The sequence below is a fragment of the Silurus aristotelis genome, assembly GCF_946808225.1.
Source record: "Silurus aristotelis genome assembly, chromosome: 23".
In the NCBI taxonomy this organism is placed as follows: domain Eukaryota; kingdom Metazoa; phylum Chordata; class Actinopteri; order Siluriformes; family Siluridae; genus Silurus; species Silurus aristotelis.
The window spans coordinates 8379065-8399811 of NC_139596.1; the positions used below are offsets into that span (position 1 = coordinate 8379065).

General features: G+C 37.4%; 1 protein-coding gene across 1 annotated transcript in view; it reads left to right on the top strand.

Moving 5' to 3' along the window:
* The window catches only part of antxr2a (ANTXR cell adhesion molecule 2a), a 40839-nt gene extending 20318 nt beyond the window's left edge, over positions 1-20521 (top strand). The window contains exon 17 of the mRNA XM_083527005.1: positions 19120-20521. Within this exon, the coding sequence (XP_083383131.1) occupies positions 19120-19158 (39 nt within the window). The 3' untranslated portion in view covers positions 19159-20521. The remainder of the gene's footprint in view (positions 1-19119) is intronic.
* Positions 20522-20747: the final 226 nt, after the last annotated feature.

A 20747-nucleotide genomic window follows, 5' to 3' on the forward strand; every position in this document is an offset into this window, starting at 1 on the left:
CAAACTAGAAGGAAAAAACTGCTTATATGAGGCCGTGAGTTTTAAGATTTGTGCATTTTAATTCCCTGTGGCTTATGGAGGGAAAAAAGCTGAGCCAGATTGCATTAAAGGTACATTTCCCAGAAACAGCTCAGTCTAATTCTGTGAGGCTTTCCACTCTTGTTACAGTTCCATATATTGTAGTTATTATTGTCTGTAGTAATAGTTTCTGTTCTCAGAAATGTAAGGAAACAAATGACTCATCTGGTGTCTCACTAATATCTACAAATATAAAGAGAAATTAAGCATGATTTCTTTCTCAAACTGCAAACCACCTTTGTTATATGCATACAGTATATATATATATATATATATATATATATATATATATATATATATATATATATATATATATATATATATATATGTATGTAATATGTAATATAATAAAATATGTAAATTTTATGTCACCCGTAACCCTATTAAAATCATTCTGCACATAACAAATACCTTATTAGCACAAACTGACATGTAGCCTCCTAATGGCAGCACTTTTAACGAGGCGGGTTGTTGTTGTTGTTTTTTTTTTAAATGGTAGAAATTTTAACTGCGGACAAAAGCAAATCGTGATTTCGAGACTCACGATCTTCCAGAGAGCGGGGGTTAAAAAGCAGCCCACTGTGACAGTGTCTTAATTTAACAGCCATCGGTCACATAAACAGTGTGCCAGGAGCATTTTAATTAGGTGACTGCGAGCGGGCAACGAGATGCAGCCCAGTTCTTGAAGAATGCCATTAGAGGAGGGGGTGGATGGGCATCGAAGATGCAAGGGTAGAAGCACTGGCATGGGCAAAGAGCATTTTGGCGGAGGAGGGGAGCAGCGAGTGAGAAAAAGCAAGAGATTAAGTCGCTGGGCTGGCAGGCCGAGTCCCTTAGGTCTCAGACACACATGGCCAGATTGAGATTTTAACACACATGGCCAGATTTAGTCGTGGCACTGTGTAAGAGCTTGGATCGGGGCTTGAGCGCTCACAGACAATACTGGACTGTTTGTGCTGCGCCCAGACGATTGAGAGAACTCAGGTTTTAAATACGGTTTTAATTTATAAGGCTGTCTCCTTATATCAGCGGTATGGCTTTGCACATCCTTGTTGTAGAAATATTTGGTCTTTCATGTTACCCTAGAATTTAATGAAACTGCTCAATTAAATCCTGATTTTCTCCCTGAATTACTGCATTCAGTATTCCATTACCGCCTTTGTTATGCAAATTAATTAGCATTTGTTTACTAATTAAATTGGACGATGCGCTAGGTATTTACATCAAAATAAAGCAAAAGAAAAAAAAACCCAGGGAGACAGCTAAATAGGAAAACATCTAACAACATAGACTAATAACTTTGTAAATACATAAATGAATATATAAATCGTGCATTATTTCCTAACAAGCACTATACTAAATGGCACGCTGTATTAAATATAACGAACTGACTCAGTGATGAACTGAAAGCGCTGTAGTTGCGAAAAAAAAAAAAATGCAAATGGTGTTAAGTACCCTAGATCAGAAAGCATGAGATTTCTAATTAACAGGGTAATTGGAATTAAACCAGAGCATCACAAATAATGAAGTGGTTCGAAAAAGAAGCCGACGTTTGCACACAAGAAGAGTTAAAGCGGCTCATGGAGCGCAAACACAATTACCGAAGTTCGACTCCTCCACCTCCGTCTTTCTCCGAAGCACCTTCGTTCAGCCTCCTTGGCCTTTTATTGCCTTTAAGTAGCTGGTGTGAAAATGCTATAATGGGAGAATTGTGTTTGGGTGCGTATGGGGGCCACGTTGAGGGAACAATAGGTATGTTCAGCCTCCTCATTAGCGTTATCAGTGGGTTCCTACTAACAAGCGGCATGTCGAAGGCTGACACTTTCATTCAGCCGCTCCAGCCCCAGAAGAGAAGTGACAGCTTTAACGGTGACAGGGGCTTGCCAATTCCAACAAAATGGCCCTTCAGTCTTTCAACCAGATTAGATCTACCCCCCACCATTTCTTTTCTATTCGAAATATTTCGACACACGAACTACGGAAAAGTAGGGCAGATGTCCGGGCGGCTGGTTGTAAATTTGGTAATGTGCGCCATGTTAAGCTGCAAGGCTCCCCACGCAGCCAGGCCTGCTGGTAACAAGATTAGATGGGGGACCCCAGTGAGCCCACGTCAGTTTTTGGAAATGTGGCACTAGGAAGAAGGGATTGAGGAAAGCAAATAGAGAATAAGATGGTCTGAGCTACAGGGAAGAAAGATTGAAACTGCTGATATTGACTTCTTACACAAAAATAAAATAAAAATTGTTGTTTTGGAATATTTGTGTAATGATTTGTAGAGACATACTTTTTTATTAATATTTTATTCTAAAATATTCTAATAAGAAGATAATTACTACAAATATCACTACAAAATTGTTATTTTGTAGTTTATTCAGTCATTTAGAATTTTTAGTTTGAACAATTCAGTTATTTTTGTGAAAGATTAATTTTCAGCTGATTTGGTTTAGTGATAATTCAACAAAATATTTACTTTCTTAATTGTTCCTGCTATTTTCATAAATTACATATTTAACTTTTTTTTTGCTGGTGTATTTTTTGACTTATCGTAATTATTTTTGTGATTTCCCTTGTGTGCTCTGCTTTACCCAGTCAGATCTGATGTATGTTTAGAATTTTTTATTTTTTTATATTGCCTATTAGCAGGACTGTGAAACACAATTGCAATTATCTTGCGTTACTGTTAATGTCAGTTTCTCTTTTTTTCTGGGCCCGGTTTTCTGCACAGATTTATGTCTGTATGTGTCAGACTTACACAGAAATCATGCAGGGAATCAGTAATGTATTATAATGCCTTCTGCTCTTCACTGATTAATCTCAATTTGAATGTGATGAAACGGGAAATATGTTTGTACATTTAGATATAACGAACTTTAATATGCGTTGCTTCAAGTATCGTTTTGCGCATTAATCACAGCATAACGAGCAATTAAACAAATACAGAATAGGGTAGTAAAAACTATAGGTAATCATTTTTTCATTGCTCAATTCATTTGGTAATAAAAACAATCATTTTAAATAATTAAAAAAAAAAATATTTGCCATCTACAGAATGTAAACATTTACATCATTATTATATAGATATCGACTAAAACAGTGAGATAATTGTGTCACTAAAATAATGAAATAAATGTTTATTGTTGTTTTCAGTTACAACCAAATATGGTAGTAATATTTGAAAAAAAAATAATTCAGTTTACAGCATCACATTATCTACTTTTCCAGCTTCATGTATAGACCATTCAGCACATTGAGAATATTATCTTTTAAATGTTAGACAGCTTAGTTCTCTTTAAAAAATATATAATTTTATTGAATATAAATACTTTTTTTTCTTGACTAGAATCTTAATCAGATTCAGGCAGACATCCTGTCAAGAATTTTGGATTATCAGAACATTTTCTGCATTGATAATTGAAGTTGCTATATAATATATTTCTGGTACTGCATGCTGATTACTTCATACACTCTTAAAAATAAAGGTGCTAGGAAAATTTTTTTTTCAAAAGACATTTTTTAGACTAATGTCATAGAAGAACCATTGTTGGGTCCCAAAGTAACCTTTGAGTGCAATTTCAAGCATAAGCTAAATGTCCCAGTATAACTTTTTTTTTGTATGCCATCATTCGGGTCATAATTATGTTCAAACCCAAATATAATTCACATTTGCAATAAATAGTAGTATTAATTTACATTAAAAGTTTTGACAAATTTTGCACGCTACATATTTTACACTTGAGATATGGATTATTAACATGGATTAATATAAAAAAACATATATTATTAATTTATATAAACCTAATTTTATTTACTTAACTTTAATTTAAACTAATAAAAACAGTTCTGTTCCAGCATTTCCAGTCTTGTTTAGTAAACTGATTTATATAAGATTATAAAGGAACACCTTTAAGATTAGTGTGTTTGAAGAACCTTCCTTTTCCACTACAATGAACCTTCTGTGGAAAGTTCTTTGGAAATTCAATGGAAAAGTACCATAGAGTTTATATATTCTTCACAGCATTATACACCTAGAAAACGAACCGTTTAAGAAGCTTTTTTTTTTCTGCGATCTTGAGAAAAGTTCCTACAAAATCAAAACTCCTCACTGCCCTTCCAGATCTCCTACTCGTTGAACTGGAATATTACAATGTGGCAGAAAAGAGGCATAGATTCCAATCAATGTGGCATTCATCATCATTATAGATGGCTATGATGCTAATGGTAACAGTTTATAATCTAACCTTAATGATGATGTCTTCATGAGTTATAGGTCATCATGTCCCATATATCATTACCAAATGAACAGCTCAGTTTCATGGACTTTCAGATCTGTTTGTACAAAAGAGAGAGATACAAAAAGAGCTTTGTTGTTTCTTCTCTGTTGTAAGCCAGTCATCAAGTCTCAAAACAAATTTGTGTGTGAGTAATCCTGATTCCCGCTCCTTCTTTGCACAGATGCAGATGTGCTTTTGTGGTCTTTTGACCTTTTAAAGAAGAATGTGTTAAATATAGTCATATATAAACAGTATAAATAGTTATATAGTCAGTAAACTGACAATAGTATTTAATATTTATATCTATCTTAAATATCAAACCGGTATAAAAACACTGACGTTTGGAAATGTCTTTCTAATGATTGAAGTGCACATCTGGACACAATGACCACACTTTTTGAAGTAAAATCACCACCGCTCTGTCTTCCACCTAGAATTCCCACCTCTATGTCTTTTTAAATTAAGATGAGAGAAACTATCCATGACTGACACCGGCCCTAATTAAGACATAAAATGGTGGTCAGCAGGTTTCTGAAGGTTACTCTGTGTATACTGAAGAAAGCGGTAAAAGATGAGGCTTCTGATGACATATGATGTTTTCACTCAGCCTGATGCAAACTACCATTAATGCAGGAGAAGGGATTAAGGGGACTGTGACACCTTGTGCTCTGTGTGTGTGTGTGTGTGTGTGTGTGTGTGTGTGTGTGTGTGTGTGTGTGTGTGTGTGTGTTCGTTTGTGTGTGTGTGTTCGTTTGTGTGTGTGTATGAGTGTGTGTGTGTGTGTATGAGTGTGTGACTGTGTGTGTGCGTGTGTATGTGCACTCTTGCTCCCCTTAATGAATCTCAATAATTAGCATCAGATGCAGGATGTATCTCTTGCATTAAAATAGAATGAATACCACTTGTACTGATGGTCATAAGTGTCCTATTTTGCCATCATGTATCATCTTGTATGAAGAGAAGCTTAAATATACATTTTAGAGAATATAATATACCTATACTATGTGTTTTATGCACAATTGGCATTTAACATCATTTACATTATTTTATTTAATTGATTAATTGTGTTTAAAATATAAAAGTCTTTGCAACTATTACAAAAAAAATGAATAAATAAATAAATAAATAAATAAATAAATAAATAAATACACTAATATTAAATACACTAATAAACACTTTTCATTGCCATTTTATAGCTGTTAGATAAAGTTCTAGACAAAATAAAGCCAATCTAGTGCTCACAACTAGACAACTGTTGTGATGGTGTCAGGTTTTATGTCATTTATATTAAATTCAGGGAAGTTGGTTTGTTGCCAGCTGATCAGAGAGGAAGCATCTGTGGTCGGTGTGAGAAAAAAATAGAAACAGAAAACAGCACCTTCTCAACTGAGTCACTGTGCAGCTTCCGCACTTGCAATAAGATGTAAGTAAGACATTTTAAAATATGTTACTCTAAAAATACCAAGAAGATTTTCTGCTTAAAGTCAAGCCCAGACAATTCCAACAGTTAACTAAAAAATGTTAGGGATTTTTTTTTTACATAAAAAAGAAAAATCTATTAAAGAAATAATGATAAAGTTTTGTTATTTGTATTGGACCCAGGATATTTATTCTTGGTATTATTAATAGTAGCAGTATTTAGCATTAACAATAATTTCCATATCATTTGATTTCCATTCTAGTACATAGTCACACCAATTTTAGACATTCCAGTACATTCATAATGATGCAGCATTCATTTGTGCAAAAATGTTTTATATATCAATTAAGTCACATATAATGGTTTACATTTTTAGAGTTAATAGTGTGTCCATTAGACAGTAGAAGCCACGAATTAGACTTGGGTTAAGCATGTTCTGTGTTCCTGTCTCTTATCCAGTGAACTTTAGAGACCCAGAATTAAGCTGAGAATTTCTTAATGTTCACAGTGTCCACAGACAGGACACAGTATTACAAAGTATTAGCACATGCCCTTCGACTCATTGTCCGTTACCCGGCATGCGCCACCTACAAGACTCACGCTAAGTAGTTCTAGCGGTGGCCCTGTCGGTGGCCTCTGTCAGCCCACCTGGAAGAGAGACAGCTGCCTCTGCAAAATCCAGTGCGTGTCAGCCATAATGACTCACAGCTGACACCTCAGCACAGGCCTTCCGCTTTAGTCTGCCATGTAGCGCATTAGAATAATTACTCCCTGTCATCCTCCATTTAATAGGCGCCCCTCCCCCCCGTTCACACACACTCTCACATTCATGCAGTCGCTCTCCCCTCGTTTGCAAACACACACAGGCGCATACACACCCGCAGTTAGACACCCGCTGTTGGTGAATGGTGGCATTAAAACATTGAGCAAATGCCCTTGCCCTGTTTGTCATTTGCCCTTAGCGAAATAAATAGCATTTTCCCATTGCAAATTCCATTTAAAGCGAGTGAATGAGAGATAGGGCGAAGCTGCCGCCTGTATTTAGTTCAAGGGGTAAACAAACTGGCATGCACACACACACACACGCGCGCACACACACACACTTGCAGATAGAGACATTTGCAGTTCTAGAAAGGCAAGTCTGAGGAGGCATCTCATTATCATGACATCTGCATATCTGAATGCAGACTCAGTGCCTTCGGAGCTTGTGTGGACGCTGGCATGTAGCTCTGGTCTGCAGTGTGCTGCAAAGCTAAGGTGTTGCAATGGGAATTTCAGGTTTGAACTTTCTTTGAAATATTTGAACAGTGTTGTAAATGCTTATTTGTGAGCATTAACAAAACACCCATACATGTCAACATATTATGCATAGGAATTGTGCTGTAATAGTGTCAGTAAAAGAGAGTAATCATTATAATTCCAAATTTAACCACAAAATGATGTCATAGTGTATTTCCTAATCACTCGTGTTCTTTTGTTTGGATATGTATTTACTAGGAAGCATGAGGATTTCCTGAATGCTTTCTGTTTCCTAGTAATAAAAAAAAAATATTTTGACACAAGTTGATGAACAAGCTTACTGTCTGTTTACACTATATGGACAAAAGTTTATGGAAACCTGACTAGAAGATGTATATGCTCTTTGAATGTCCAATTCCACATTTAGTCCCCATTTGCCATTATATACTAGATATAACTAGTTATTATACACTAGATTTGGAGTGTGGTTATGGAGATTTGTGGTCAGTTAGCCACAAGGGCATTTGTAATATCAGGTATTGATGTAGGCTCAGGAGGCCTGGGGTGAATTCAAGGGTTTGCTTTTGCTTTGTGCACAGAGACATTGTAATGCTGAATGAACAAGTGGTTCTCTTATTTAAAGGGAATTACAAAATGTCTTTGGATGTGGTAGCATCAAATATCCTATTATATCCAATCTCAATATCCTATATAATTGTGTGCCATCAACAGTTTGTGGAAGAACCAAATATGGCTGGAAAAGTCAGGTGTCCCATTTCTTTTCTCTATATAGTATATATTTTCTTTATACTTTGGGCCAAAATCCTTTTCAGGGAAAACACAAAAATACTGGCAAACTAACATATATGTAGACAAATAAATTGTGCACACTTGGAAACCCAAACCTGCATGGCAATGCCCCTGTGCATTATACAAATATGAGTATCTGTACTTCTACTTAAGTAGTAAGTACGATGTGTATACTTTTGCCACCTCTGAGCAGATGTCCTTATCCAGAGCGACATACAAGTGCTTTGAGTCAATATCAATGATCAACACTGGTTCACTAGGTTAAGATATCATCTGCCTAAAACTCTTTTGAGAGGAATATAGTAATATAGATTGATGTACAAGAGTGTGTAACTTTACATCTAGCTGTACTGCTCACCACAGCAATATGTTCACCTGCTGACCACACAAGAGCCAATAAGTTTGTGGCAGGCTCTTGATGTTTTGAATTCTGGAGGTACAGTGAAGGTGCTGTTTGGCACCACCTACAGGTAACACCTTTTCATCCTTTGTTGCACCCCCTCAGCATTTTCCACTTCATGTGAGTATTCCAGCTGTTGTTTAGTACCTGGGTTCTTCCATTTTTTCCTCATTTTATTTAAGCAGCATGGACTTAAATGGAGCCAAAACTATTTGTTGATTTTTTTACTCAGTCTTCTAGGTGACACCTGATTAAGTGATTCTTTACAATAAAAAATTCTATTTCTTCTTTCCATTTACAATCATTTGGAATTTCTTTGCCTATTATACTGGGTATAGTGATAGTAGTTAAATGGAGTTCTTGACCAACAGCGGCTTTGAGTCTTTCAGCTCACTCAGAAGTTAGCAAGGGACAGATTATAGTAACCTACATCAGTAGTCAGAAACAAGTCATATAAGCAACTCTGGAAATACAGATTATGGTCTTAAGGAAATGTCACTGGGCATGATAAGCTCGTTTTAAGGCTGTCAGTAGAATGTCCTCGATATGTGCTCTAATTTAGTGAGATTCAGTTTACCATTTTTTTAGTTACACTGTTCAAGTCTCATGTCTTCACAATGTGTATGCATTATGTATCTTTTTTAAGTAACCATTTCATATTCAAATTCAAACAAATAGAAGTCTGAGAACAACTGGATTCTCAGTAAAATACCTATACAGTATGAATAAGATGGCTGACAAGCTGTAAGAGATTGAAAAGAAGCAGATGGAAAGAAAGAGACAGAAGACTGAAGAAGAGTGCAGGTGGAAAGTGTTATGCCACAACTAATGTGTAGTCTGTTGTGCATATTATTTTCCAGAAGGTCAGTGCAGCTGCTGTAATAAAGGTCGTGGCACATCTTTGTGTCAAGAGGTGTACAAAAGAAGCAGTGGTGCACACATCACTATAACCAGCAGAGCCTCAGATTGTGCAAATGAGGCAGCTTCAGGTCTAACTGGAAGTGCCAGTGTCAGAATTAGTTACATGTACTAGTAGGTGGGTTTGGACTGTATGTACAGTAGTTTTTTGGTATAACTGGTCAGACTAACAACTCTGTGAATATGAGCCTTTATATAAATTAAAATACGCAAGTAGGTGATTTAGCTTTATTGTATCCCACAGCTTGTACACTTGTTTACTCGCCTCGTGTCTTTATCTCGTCATAAACTACTACAATAATGTGCATACATGTGGGAGCACTTTGTACACTCTGACCAGTGAGTTGTCTGAGCAGCTCAGGTCACATTAACCCAATTCAAACGGCCTGATGCCTCCTCTATAATCCCGCCTAGCCCCGAGCGGCTCCGCACTGCTACGTTTTTCTCTGTGGCCATGCAGCAATTGTGTTATTTACTGCTTACATTACCATGCGGCTTGATAAGCATATTTTCCTTAGTAGACACAACAAGATGCTTTATCGTCTAAGCTTTCCACTGAGCATAGCAGCTCGAGCAGCCTGGGTGTATTTCATACTCCTGTGCTTTTGTGGTAGTAAATAACAAACAACTTTTTTGTGTCGTAATTTAGAGGTAAAAACTTTGGCAAGGGAACTGAATGAATTAACGTTTTAAGACAACCCGGAGTTATAAATTAAAGATAGATTTGCATGGCTATTTGGTTTAACTAAACAAGGGAGATGAGTTATCAACACTCTCAAATTATATACTGTTATACTTTTTTCAGAACTCAACAAATATTAATTTAAATGTCAGTTTTGACATTTTTTTTGTAGAAAAATGTTTACAATCATTTGACAGAAAAAAATCTATTGGTATATGCACTTATTTGGCATATGCACCAACTTTACAAGGAACAGCTGGAAACCTGATAATAATGCAGATACAGGTCAAGCACTTCAGTTAATTCACACCAACCATTAAAATCTCAGTGACTGTAACTGTAAGATGGTTCTTAATGCCAGACGGGCTGGTATGAGTATTTTAGAAACTTCTAGGATTTTCACACACAACAGTCTCTAGAGTTCACACAGAATGGTGCAAAAAGCACCACGCATGTGTCAGTAGACATCTTGTGGGCAGAAATGCTTTGTTAGAGGTGAGAGGAGAATGGTTTGACCAGTTCAGAAGGCTACAATATCTCAAATAACTACTCTTTTTAAACATGGTGAGCAGAAAAGCAACTTAAAATTAACAACACATTTATTCATAAGGCAGATAAAGAAAACAGGAATCTAAAGGTATAGTCTGCAAAAAAAAAAAAAAAAAGCAAGACAGTTTTGGCAAAGCAATAGCAACACTGGATTTATGAGGCGTCAATAGATATTTTCTTATGATATATCGAGTTATTGAATAGTTTTGGCTTATAGCTTCTTTGTTACACTTTGTAATAGGTGATAAAACTTCACACCTACCAATATTTAAGATGGCAGATGAATATAACATTTCTAATTATTTCTCTATTACAGTCTCAAAAATATAACTACAAAGACATGTGGACTCTAATGAAAGCTGGGAATATAATATAAACCATATACATTACACTGGGAAATTTCTTTACATTAGGTGTAACAATAGCGGTATATTTGTCTTTATGTTGAGGCTGCTCTATAGGTCAAGGCATGGAACACACATGGGCTGAGCGCCAAGGCCATTTCTGCCCGCATTAGCCTCATCACAGGCTTTAATGTGTGCCACCCCATGGGAGGGCGGGCTTCCTGGCACATGTGCACCGATGTGTCCAAATGGCAGGACTCTTGCACACACTCACCGCTGCTCCATCCTGACAGCTCCCTCCAATTATCGCTGCCCTTGTCGCATGACTCGCTCTTCCCCCTTGCTAAGATCGTATGCGACCCCTGACCACCACTGCGCTGGTGGAAGGCAGAGCAAACCGGGGAGTGTGCACCCACCCACACACGTGAACACACACACACACAAACACACACACACAAACACACACACACACAAACACACACACACACACACACACACACACACACACACACACACACACACACACACACACACAAACACGCTTACTTTTACATAAATTACAATTGATTAGTGAGCTCATTGCATCATTAATATTGCATGTACCTAGGTTATGACCCACTTATTAGATAACATTGAATAACTGATATAATGTGAAAAAAAAAAGAACAATGTTGAAAAAGGCAGATTATTTTTTTTTAAATATGTACACGTACACTATGTGTTTCTGACCTTCATTTCCAGACAGTATAGAGTATGGATGAGCTCATAGGCTTTTTTTGGGATGCTCATTTGCAGTGTCTGCAGCCTGCCCATAGGAAATCTTGAGAAGCAGGCAGACACGCTGAGAAGGCTGAAGCAGATGTGTTTACTTACTCTGATAATGAGAGATGAAGTTACTGGTTAAAACATCAGTGCACTATTGCCTGTTGGTCACTTTCCTGTAACTGCATTGTAGCAAAGTAGTGATTTTTGATGGCAGAAGAGACATGGAACATTATCTCAACTCGATATATTTAATATATTGAGACTATATGTTATAGTCAATATTTTGTCATATTTCATCATTCAACATTTGAAAGAAGACTACAGTATTAGAATTTTAACTTGTTTGTATTATAAAATTGACCTTTCAACTATGTAGGAACTACTGTTTTGAACACACTACTAATTAATTCTTTCACCTTTCAATACACATTTTTTTCTAAATAAATCCATTATAAGGACAAAAGTATTGAGACACCTGATATTTCTAACTATATGTGGATACTTTTCAACTTGAACTAGAAGACCCAAACATGTTCCAGCATAACAATACAGCTGTGGACATTGTAAACTCTATGAAGATCTGGTTAACATAGGGTGCAGTGGAAGATCTTGAGTGGCCCGCTGTATTGCTCTGACCTTACAACCTCTCAACAGTTGAGGGGTTGTAAAATCTTTTAATGTTTACATTTACAGTATTCAATTTTATAAAAAAAACATCCATCTGCACGAATACCAAACTTCTGTACTGTAGTGGTTGCTGCTACAGTGTTGCTGTGTTTACTGTGTTGACACTCACTGTGTTTACTGTCTCTCTGTCTTATATTGTCCTGTTTTTGCAATAGATATTGCACCTTTGCACTTTATTTATTGGCCTAAGATTAGTGTCCTAGTTAGTTTTGTGTAGGTCCGTGCTACTTTGTGTTAATTTATGTTGTCTTATGTATCACCTTTGTCCTAGGGGAAAAGGTTATTTAACTATGTACTGCACTGTATATGGTTGGAATGACAATAAAAGCCTACTTGACTTGACTTGTACACCATTGGGATGAATTGGACTGCGCTGACTGTACCCCAAGCCTCAGTACCTGACTTCTCTAAAAATTGTTCATTCTTCACAAGCACACGCCAACATCTAATGAAACAGCTTCCTAGATACAAATAGGGACTAAATGTGAAATGGGATCCTATAGTCAGGTGTCCACAAACTTTTGTCCATATATTGCATTCATTTTTTTTTATCCGGTGGTTAACTTTCTACATGATTAATACAAAAACGTAATTTTTGAATATAAACTTCTCTTTTTCGGAGTTGGACTTGAATGTCTTTCTGTATACAGCTCTTTCTTTCTCCAGCTACAGTTAAGATCTTGGGTAGCCTGTTTAATGTAAATTAAATCCTGTGTCCATGTAGCTGAAGTACCTGAAATATTGTTATACAGCAGTTTAATGAAGCAGGTTGCTTCTTGCATCATTCTGTGCCCCTGTTTCTACGAAATGTCCATGAATAAGAGCAGCGTTTAACCCCTTCATCACAAATTCCTCTAAATGAAAAAATCCTATTGATAAGATAACCACATAACAGAACCCCACATACACACAAAACAGTGTGTAATCAGAGTTTCAAAACATTTGTTTGTTTACTTTAGTACATTTATTTAACTACAAAAAAAATCTATTGCTTTTCCATCTGATCCAACTGATTCTTTTCCAAACAGCATCAGTGCCTTCATCATGATTATTTTATCAATTTAAATTCTTTATGCTTGAACACTGCAGCAGTAGCCCCACTGGAAGATGGTATAGAGGCCTGGCTTTCACCGCAGCTATTTGGAATGACGCTTCCTCTGCGGCTCGGGCCTGCTCCCTCTGTTGGATTTCACTTGTCCATTAGTGCCATCTGTGCCCGGCTGTGCCGTCTGTGAGTGTCCGTGCTCCGCCAAAACGACTGGCATTTTCTCTCAAACAACCAGGGGATGATGCCCAGAGCTGTTAGCTGGCAATGATGTACCCTTACCCTGACAAAAATATTCTGGAGTAAGAGGGAAGTGTAGCGATTAGGAAACATCTGCACGCTTTCTGTGACATTGCCTGTGCAATTCTTTATAGGAAAAAGCCTTCTGCGCTGATCCGTTTACTTGCTGCTGGTGTTTGAGTGAGAAATTTTTTCTGACATAAAGAGAAAATACCATAAGAAAAGGCTTGAAAGTATATCAAAGCTGACTGAAAACATCCCTGTTTTAAGCTTTGACTTTATTTGTTAAAGCTGTGTTGTTGGGCGTTATCAATGGAAAACCAATTGGATTTCTATTAGTGATGTAGTGCAGTGTAGCTTTGTGTGTAATATGACATTTTCCAAATGTTGAAATAATGGTTACAACAAGTAACAGCTTTATGAGACTGAATCAGCATTTTTTCAATTCATCTGTGATTTGAAACCAAAAATCCAGTTGCACTTTAGTCTTTAGTCCCAGCATAGAGTCATGATGCACACTTTTATTTCTAGTCAGATAAAGCTCAGGTTTTTCTTCATTTATGAATAAATCATTTACTTAATATTTTCCTGAAAAGGAACGTTCATTATTTTTGCCATTGCAAAGCTAGGTATGTGGATCTCTTTATGGGATAAATAGTGATCTAGCTATAAAGTGTCAATCCCTATGGCTCTTGTATTAATACATTCTCCTTCTTAATGCTGATCTCAAACAAATCAGCTTTATGATTTTTGTACTGTATATCCAACCCTTTCTGGTTTAGAAATCTTGTTTAATTAAAACAAATTTTGCAGAAATTTGCAGATCATTTTGTCAGTAATCATATTACAGTAGTTCACAATAATATGATAATATTTTGGTCTACTCATCACTTTTACACTGAGAAAACCTATAATGATTTTCTATTCAATTGTGGCTACTTTTTTAGTAGACCCAACAAATTGATCCTTATAGCCACTGTATCAAAGGACAAACTCAGTTGCTATGTTCTGCTTCTGAGCCCTCCTGTTAAATGCTCTTTTTTTAGTGCACTCAGAAAATCATCCAAACCATCCCACCTTCGAAATAATCAAACAATAAATCAATCAAATGAAGAGATAGGTGGCCAATATAGGCCAGGTGGCTGAGAGTTATTGTGTTTACCCTCAACTCTGCCTCTGTCATCATTGCAAATATGTGATAGGTGATAAAATATATGCAAATGTTATGACACTGGATGCTAGCATAAGAGTTTTTTATGATCAGCTCAAGATTAAAAAGCATCACTTCCCTTCGTGTCTTCTGGTTTAATGCGGAACTGGTCAGATTTAGATTGCGAATCATATGTCACAATATTTCCTCTTTTTTGAAAGCATTCTGGGATAAATATTATGTTAGCAAGAGGTACTATTTTATATGCTTGTAAATTACAGCACTGAAGGCCTTTTGGTTTGGTATTGGAATGACATACAGCGTACTCCTCCTGCAAGCTTGCTTGGGTTAAAGGTGTGCTTGTCAGTGATTGTGTGTTAACATTAAACATTCTTTAATGGAAGTAGCAAGCAGAGAAAATACAGACTGTTCTGAAACTTATGAATACTCCTACAGGCTCTGAACACAGGTAAACAGAACAACATAGGGGAGACAGAATCAACTCCAAAAGCAGTTCCAAAATCAGGCACGCCAAACAGAGCAATATAGGGCAGAGCAAGAACACAACCAACAGACAGTACAAACACCAAACCAGAAACCGGGCCAGAACAGAGATCAGAAAAAGGGGTTGGGAACAGGAACCAGAGCAGGCAGGGTGTCAAGAAACATGTCAGGGACACAAGGAGCCGGTGAGATAATCTGGCCTCGAGTAACCCGGAAATGTGCACTGTGACCTCGGAAGATCCTGACAGTACATTGTCTGTGGTGTAGGAGTCACTGGACAGAAGAGGTGGGGCCTGGCGGGTGGTGATCGTCTGGTGGCGGGAACCATAGAGACGAGGTCAGAGGAAGGTCGGGTGGTAGCAAAGGATTCTAAGAGACTTTAGGCAGACTGCCACTGGAAAGTGCGTCTTCTTCTGGGGGCTTCCCTCAGGGGCAGGTCCCATGATACATGATAAGTCCTTGATTACTAAGGGCTCACTTTCTTTTAATTAATTTAAATCTGGCTGTATAATTGTCACACAGCACTGAATGGTATTTAAGTCTGTAGTTCAGAATCAGGTTTATTGGCCAAGTGTGTTGACACAGAAGGAATTTGGTTCAAGCTGTTAGTAATAGTGCAAATAGCAGTTTTGTGTGTCACGTAAGATAAACAGGTTAATTTAGGATTTTGTACAATATACAGCAGCAGTAGTGTGTGTAACATATGGACATGATGTGATGACTGACTGTTCTGATAATGCAGTACTTATAGATATGAGCAGGGCATATAATCAAGGTCAGTTGTTAATGAGGGTGATTGCCTGGGGAAAGAAACTGTTCCTGTGTCTGTCAGTTTTGGTGAACGAAGTTCTGTAGCACCTGCCAGAATAGAGGAGTTGGAAGAGGTTGCGTCCAGGGTGCAAAGGATCAGTAGTGATTTTTTTTCTGCTTGATTCCTGGTTCTTATATTATAAAGGTAATGAAGAGTAGGAGGGGAGCAACAATGATTATTTCTGCTGTTTTAACTGTTTGCTGGAGTCTGTTCCTGTCCTGTTTTGTTGCTGCTCCAAATCAGATGGTGATAGATGTGCACAGGACAGATTCAATGATTTTACTGTTGAACTGTATTATCAGCTGTCCGAGGTTTGATCCACACAATTTCGTATGCATTGAATAGACCACATGCTCTAAACATTTAATACGAACTTCATTCTGAATGGGATATTGACTTGTGAATATTTAATGCTTCTTCTGAGACTAAATATCAGCCTGTTTGCAGCTGTAGCTCTTGTCCTATGCTGAACTTTTAATTTGTTCAATCTGTTAAGTGGGAGTTGATGTATCTGGGAGGAGCCAGCTGTATTGTATCACTGTAGAGTTTTCAGTTTTATATTGTTAATATTTATTTTTTGTATTAATTAATTGATTACCATAGACAGGAGCCATCCTGGATGGATATGTAAATGTGCAATTCGTTTACATATTGATTTTCTAGAATGATTTTGTAGAATTCAAGAGTTATATTTATATTAAGTTTGTAATCTGGCGTACCAGTGTAGATTTATTTACTACTAGAGACTCAAAGCAATTTTGTACGTCGCTCTGGATAAGGGCGTCTGCTAAATGCCGCAAATGTAAATGTAAATTTTCTAAATTAGACATTGGAAAATAACAGGTTATGGATAGGGGAAAAGTCATAGTTTAATCACACAGATCTAGTCTGCACTGAATCTCAGTCTCAGAGAACATAGAATTGGGAAACAGCTCGTCAGAGAGTTCTAAAATCAGGGGAATCAAGCTGTTCCAGAGAGCGGGTTTGGTAGGAGATGAGATGCAAACTTGCAGATGGACTGGTCCATTGGCCTGGTGCCCCAACACACTGCACAATCAGCACATGGCACGCTCTCTGAAGCCTGACGCTATCAACACTGTGTGCTTTGAAAATGGTTTCAAGCATAAGAACAGAAAAAGGAGATGATGTCATTTGAGTTTGGCCAATCACTATAGGTGGTACATATGTTTTAAAACAAAGGAGGGTCGTCTTTTGATGAGATGGAGGCTTTTATTTAAGATAGAGTGAATTCAAACTGTGGAAGGTTTGGAAGGTATTCATAGGATCTGTGTTCTCAGAAATGGTCACACTTTTTTGCCTTCCTTTTTTCTTTTGAGATGTTTGAAGCGGGTCCATAGACTTCAGAAGAGCAGGAAATTCTTTGTTGTGATTTTATTTAAGCCTAACTAAAAAAAGTATATACAGAGCAGTGATTTTGTAATAAATTATATTATTAATAAAGATAAAAAAGCCTTTTGTTAAAGCCTTCACTGAATTTTTGCAGATATTTTTCCTATACTCTTTAATCATAACAATCCATCTATCTGATACCATGACTACTGACATCCAGCTCTCTATCCTTCTATTCTCTTGGCATTGTCATGGTTGGGTCTTGCCCACCTCAGGCCAGTATGGAACAGATAGAAGTAGCAAGTGCCAAACCTCAGCCTGCTGCTGAGTTGGAGCGAGTGTTTCAGAATGGGACTGACCGTATTGTACCACACCTGGTCAGCTCTCTGGGCCATTGTGTGCAGAGCAGGGCAGCTTTTCGGAGCTCCTGCGTCAAAGCTCTTGAAATCCAGTGAACTTAACGGCACAGTCGGCCATGGCCAAAACAGCATCTGATGTGCCTTATTTGTTGACAGAACGAGATCTAGCACAGAGGGTCTGCCTCACACGGCTTACAGGAGAAGCCTTCCATTCGTGGAGAGTATATGGCACTGCCGGTTTCATCCAACGTGCATTAGCACTTGCAAAAGTAGGCCAAATGACGGCAATTTAAAGAGTTTATTTACGGTCCTGGTGGCAGGGGAGTATGTTTAACCAAAAGGGGAAGGCATGGTAATAGATTTTTATGAAGGAGGAACATAACATAAAAATAGGTTTTGTCTCATGATAGCCTGAAGTGTCAGCTAGTGATGCCATTTTGGTTTGTATACTGTATATACTGTTTATACAAGTTGGCTGATAAAATCACAATACAGTGTAGTGTCTATATAGTGTAAAATACCACATAATCAACTGCTCGGTTGGCCGGTGTTTAAAAAATCATAAACACACACACACACACACACCCACACACACACATTTGGTGTGACTGAGCTAAAGATTTACGGTCTTGCTTTAGAACCCAGCCAATGGCAGTTGTAGGATTTAATCTGAGACTTTTTCATCTGTAACTTGAAGCCTAAAGCACTGAAGCACCACAACTAACTCAAATACCTTACAATGATTCAACCACTCCTACCACTGAGTTAACTTGCAATAACCTATTGCATTGAATGCGTGAAACGTAGTTGATATAGTTGCCAAATGAGGAAAAATCCTGGATTATGAATTATTTAATACTATTTACAGTACAGGCCATGAAGTAACATCAACATTAGTTAAATATTAGAAAGCAACCGCAGCCTAACAGTGACCAGTGTGTGTGTGTGTGTGTGTGTGTGTGTGTGTGTGTGTGTGTGTGTGTGTGTGTGTGTGTGTGTGTGTGTGTGTGTGTGTGTGTGTGTGTGTGTGAAGGAATAAGCTGTACGAGAGCTCCCTCTTTTTGCCAGTTGTTTAAGTGTCTCCAGTGGTCTGATGCGTGCACTGAATCCATTAAACTATTTACACTTTGCCGCTGAGAAAAGGGAGAGCATACATGCCCACTAACATATCGGCTGTGCTCATATCTTTCTAGCACACTTTATATCTCTCAGATCTTATCTTTTAATATTTCATCTTTGCCACTCATATTTTTTATAAATATTTTTTTGATAAATATATATTTTTATAGAAACAATATATTTATATTTTCAAATGATTATAATTGTTACTTTTTCTATGTGAGCAAAATTTTATTATAATTAAAACCCAATTGGAAAAAAGCAGATATTTTTAGATTTAGATAATTAGAAAATAAATTGTGCCTATCATTATTAAAGCAATATAGAAAATGTATAAGAATCAAATTAACTTTATAATGGATGTCTTTTTTTTTTCAGGGTCGCTGCATGAATTTCAGTCGAGTCCCTCATCAATAGGCAGACGTCACCAAAATGTTTGGATTGATCAGAGGAAAAACAAATACTGGTGGTTTTTTTGGAGACAAGATCCTTATATTTTGTTTTGGGTTAATCATTTTTTTTTTTTATTGAATTGGCCATTTCATTGCATTTATAATGGTTTCCCTTTCTAAAGGTTGAAATTGTGATTTTTCCCAATGGTTTGAACTTTCTGATTACTTAAATACAACTATCCGAGCCAGATTTAGATACTATTTTTATCCACACTAAGAGCTTAACATATTCTGACCATATTGTGCCTTATGTGGAGCAAAAGGGAAAGATAAGCAAATTTTAAGGACACAGACAGAGAGGACTTTAGAGGGGAAAATAAAAAGAGGAAGTCTGTTTGCCGTTGGAGTCCGTAATCCCGGTAGCCTTGCAGAGTGCCGAAAGTCCAGCGCCTCTTGGCAATGTCTCACCACAAAGCCTCTCTAGCATTGCACAGTGCCTAGCGGGACCTCTCTGAATGCAGATCCTGTCATTTTAACACTGAGAAGTGCACACGCATGACAAACTGTAGACAGAACGCCCTAAGGTCCTGGATGCGCTAGGACTTTGCCCTTTAGTTTTGAGGAGACACCTTTCTATCATTGTGCACTCAAAAACAAAGAAATTAAGAGAGGGTTATTTTACCACGAGACATCACATGACTAAAGCTTATGGGACACTTAAGGAGCTCTGTGCTTTTTCTTTATGAGTAATACATTCACTTTAAAGATGTACAAATGCACCTTTACTTAATATATATAAATATAGATAAAGTAATCTCTAGCCACTGCAGATCATTGAAATCTCTCCCTTCAGTGTATCAAACTTAATTAAAATAATTAAAAGCAAGAGCAAGCAGCAGCCTGCGAAGCATGTGCCTTTATGCCTTTTGACACTGAATGACCCGTTACTCAATCCGCATCAATTGGAATTAAGACACCTCATGCAAAATGCAAAAGTGCGAATTGTGAAAGGGTGTCAGACAAACGAGTATTGTTCATTTTCCAGATTTCATAATCATCATCATAATTATCATCTCACACACACCACGCAAGCAATATATATTATTTGTGCATTCGTCCGACGCGCTGTCACGTCGCCATTCAGGAAATGATGCCAGTGCAGATAGAAATGCCATCGGCAGGGAAAGAGGGCAGCAGCTGAGGGGAAAAAAAAGGCTCGAACGATCCAGTCACTTTGGATGCGCTACTTCAGATGCAGAATGGATATTCGAGTGGAAATCTGACAAAGCGCGCCAGCTTTGATGGGAAGCGGTATAGACAATGACCAGTGGCTGGGTCAGTGGGATGTCTCGGTGCAAGCAGGGAAGCTTATCAAATGACACTAAAAATAAGTTCAACAACCATCAAGTTTGAGGGGGGGAAAGGAAAAGGGGTGCAGACGCTCCTATTTGGTGTACAGGCACGAGCTCGTAGACAGTAGGGGCACTGCCGAAACACGCCACTCTAATTATTCCTTTGTTGTCTTCATTTGAAATGTAAAAGCCGTGATTTACTTCTCAGGCCACAAAACAAAAAAGTATTGAAATTAAAAAAAAAAAAAAAAGGAAAGATTTT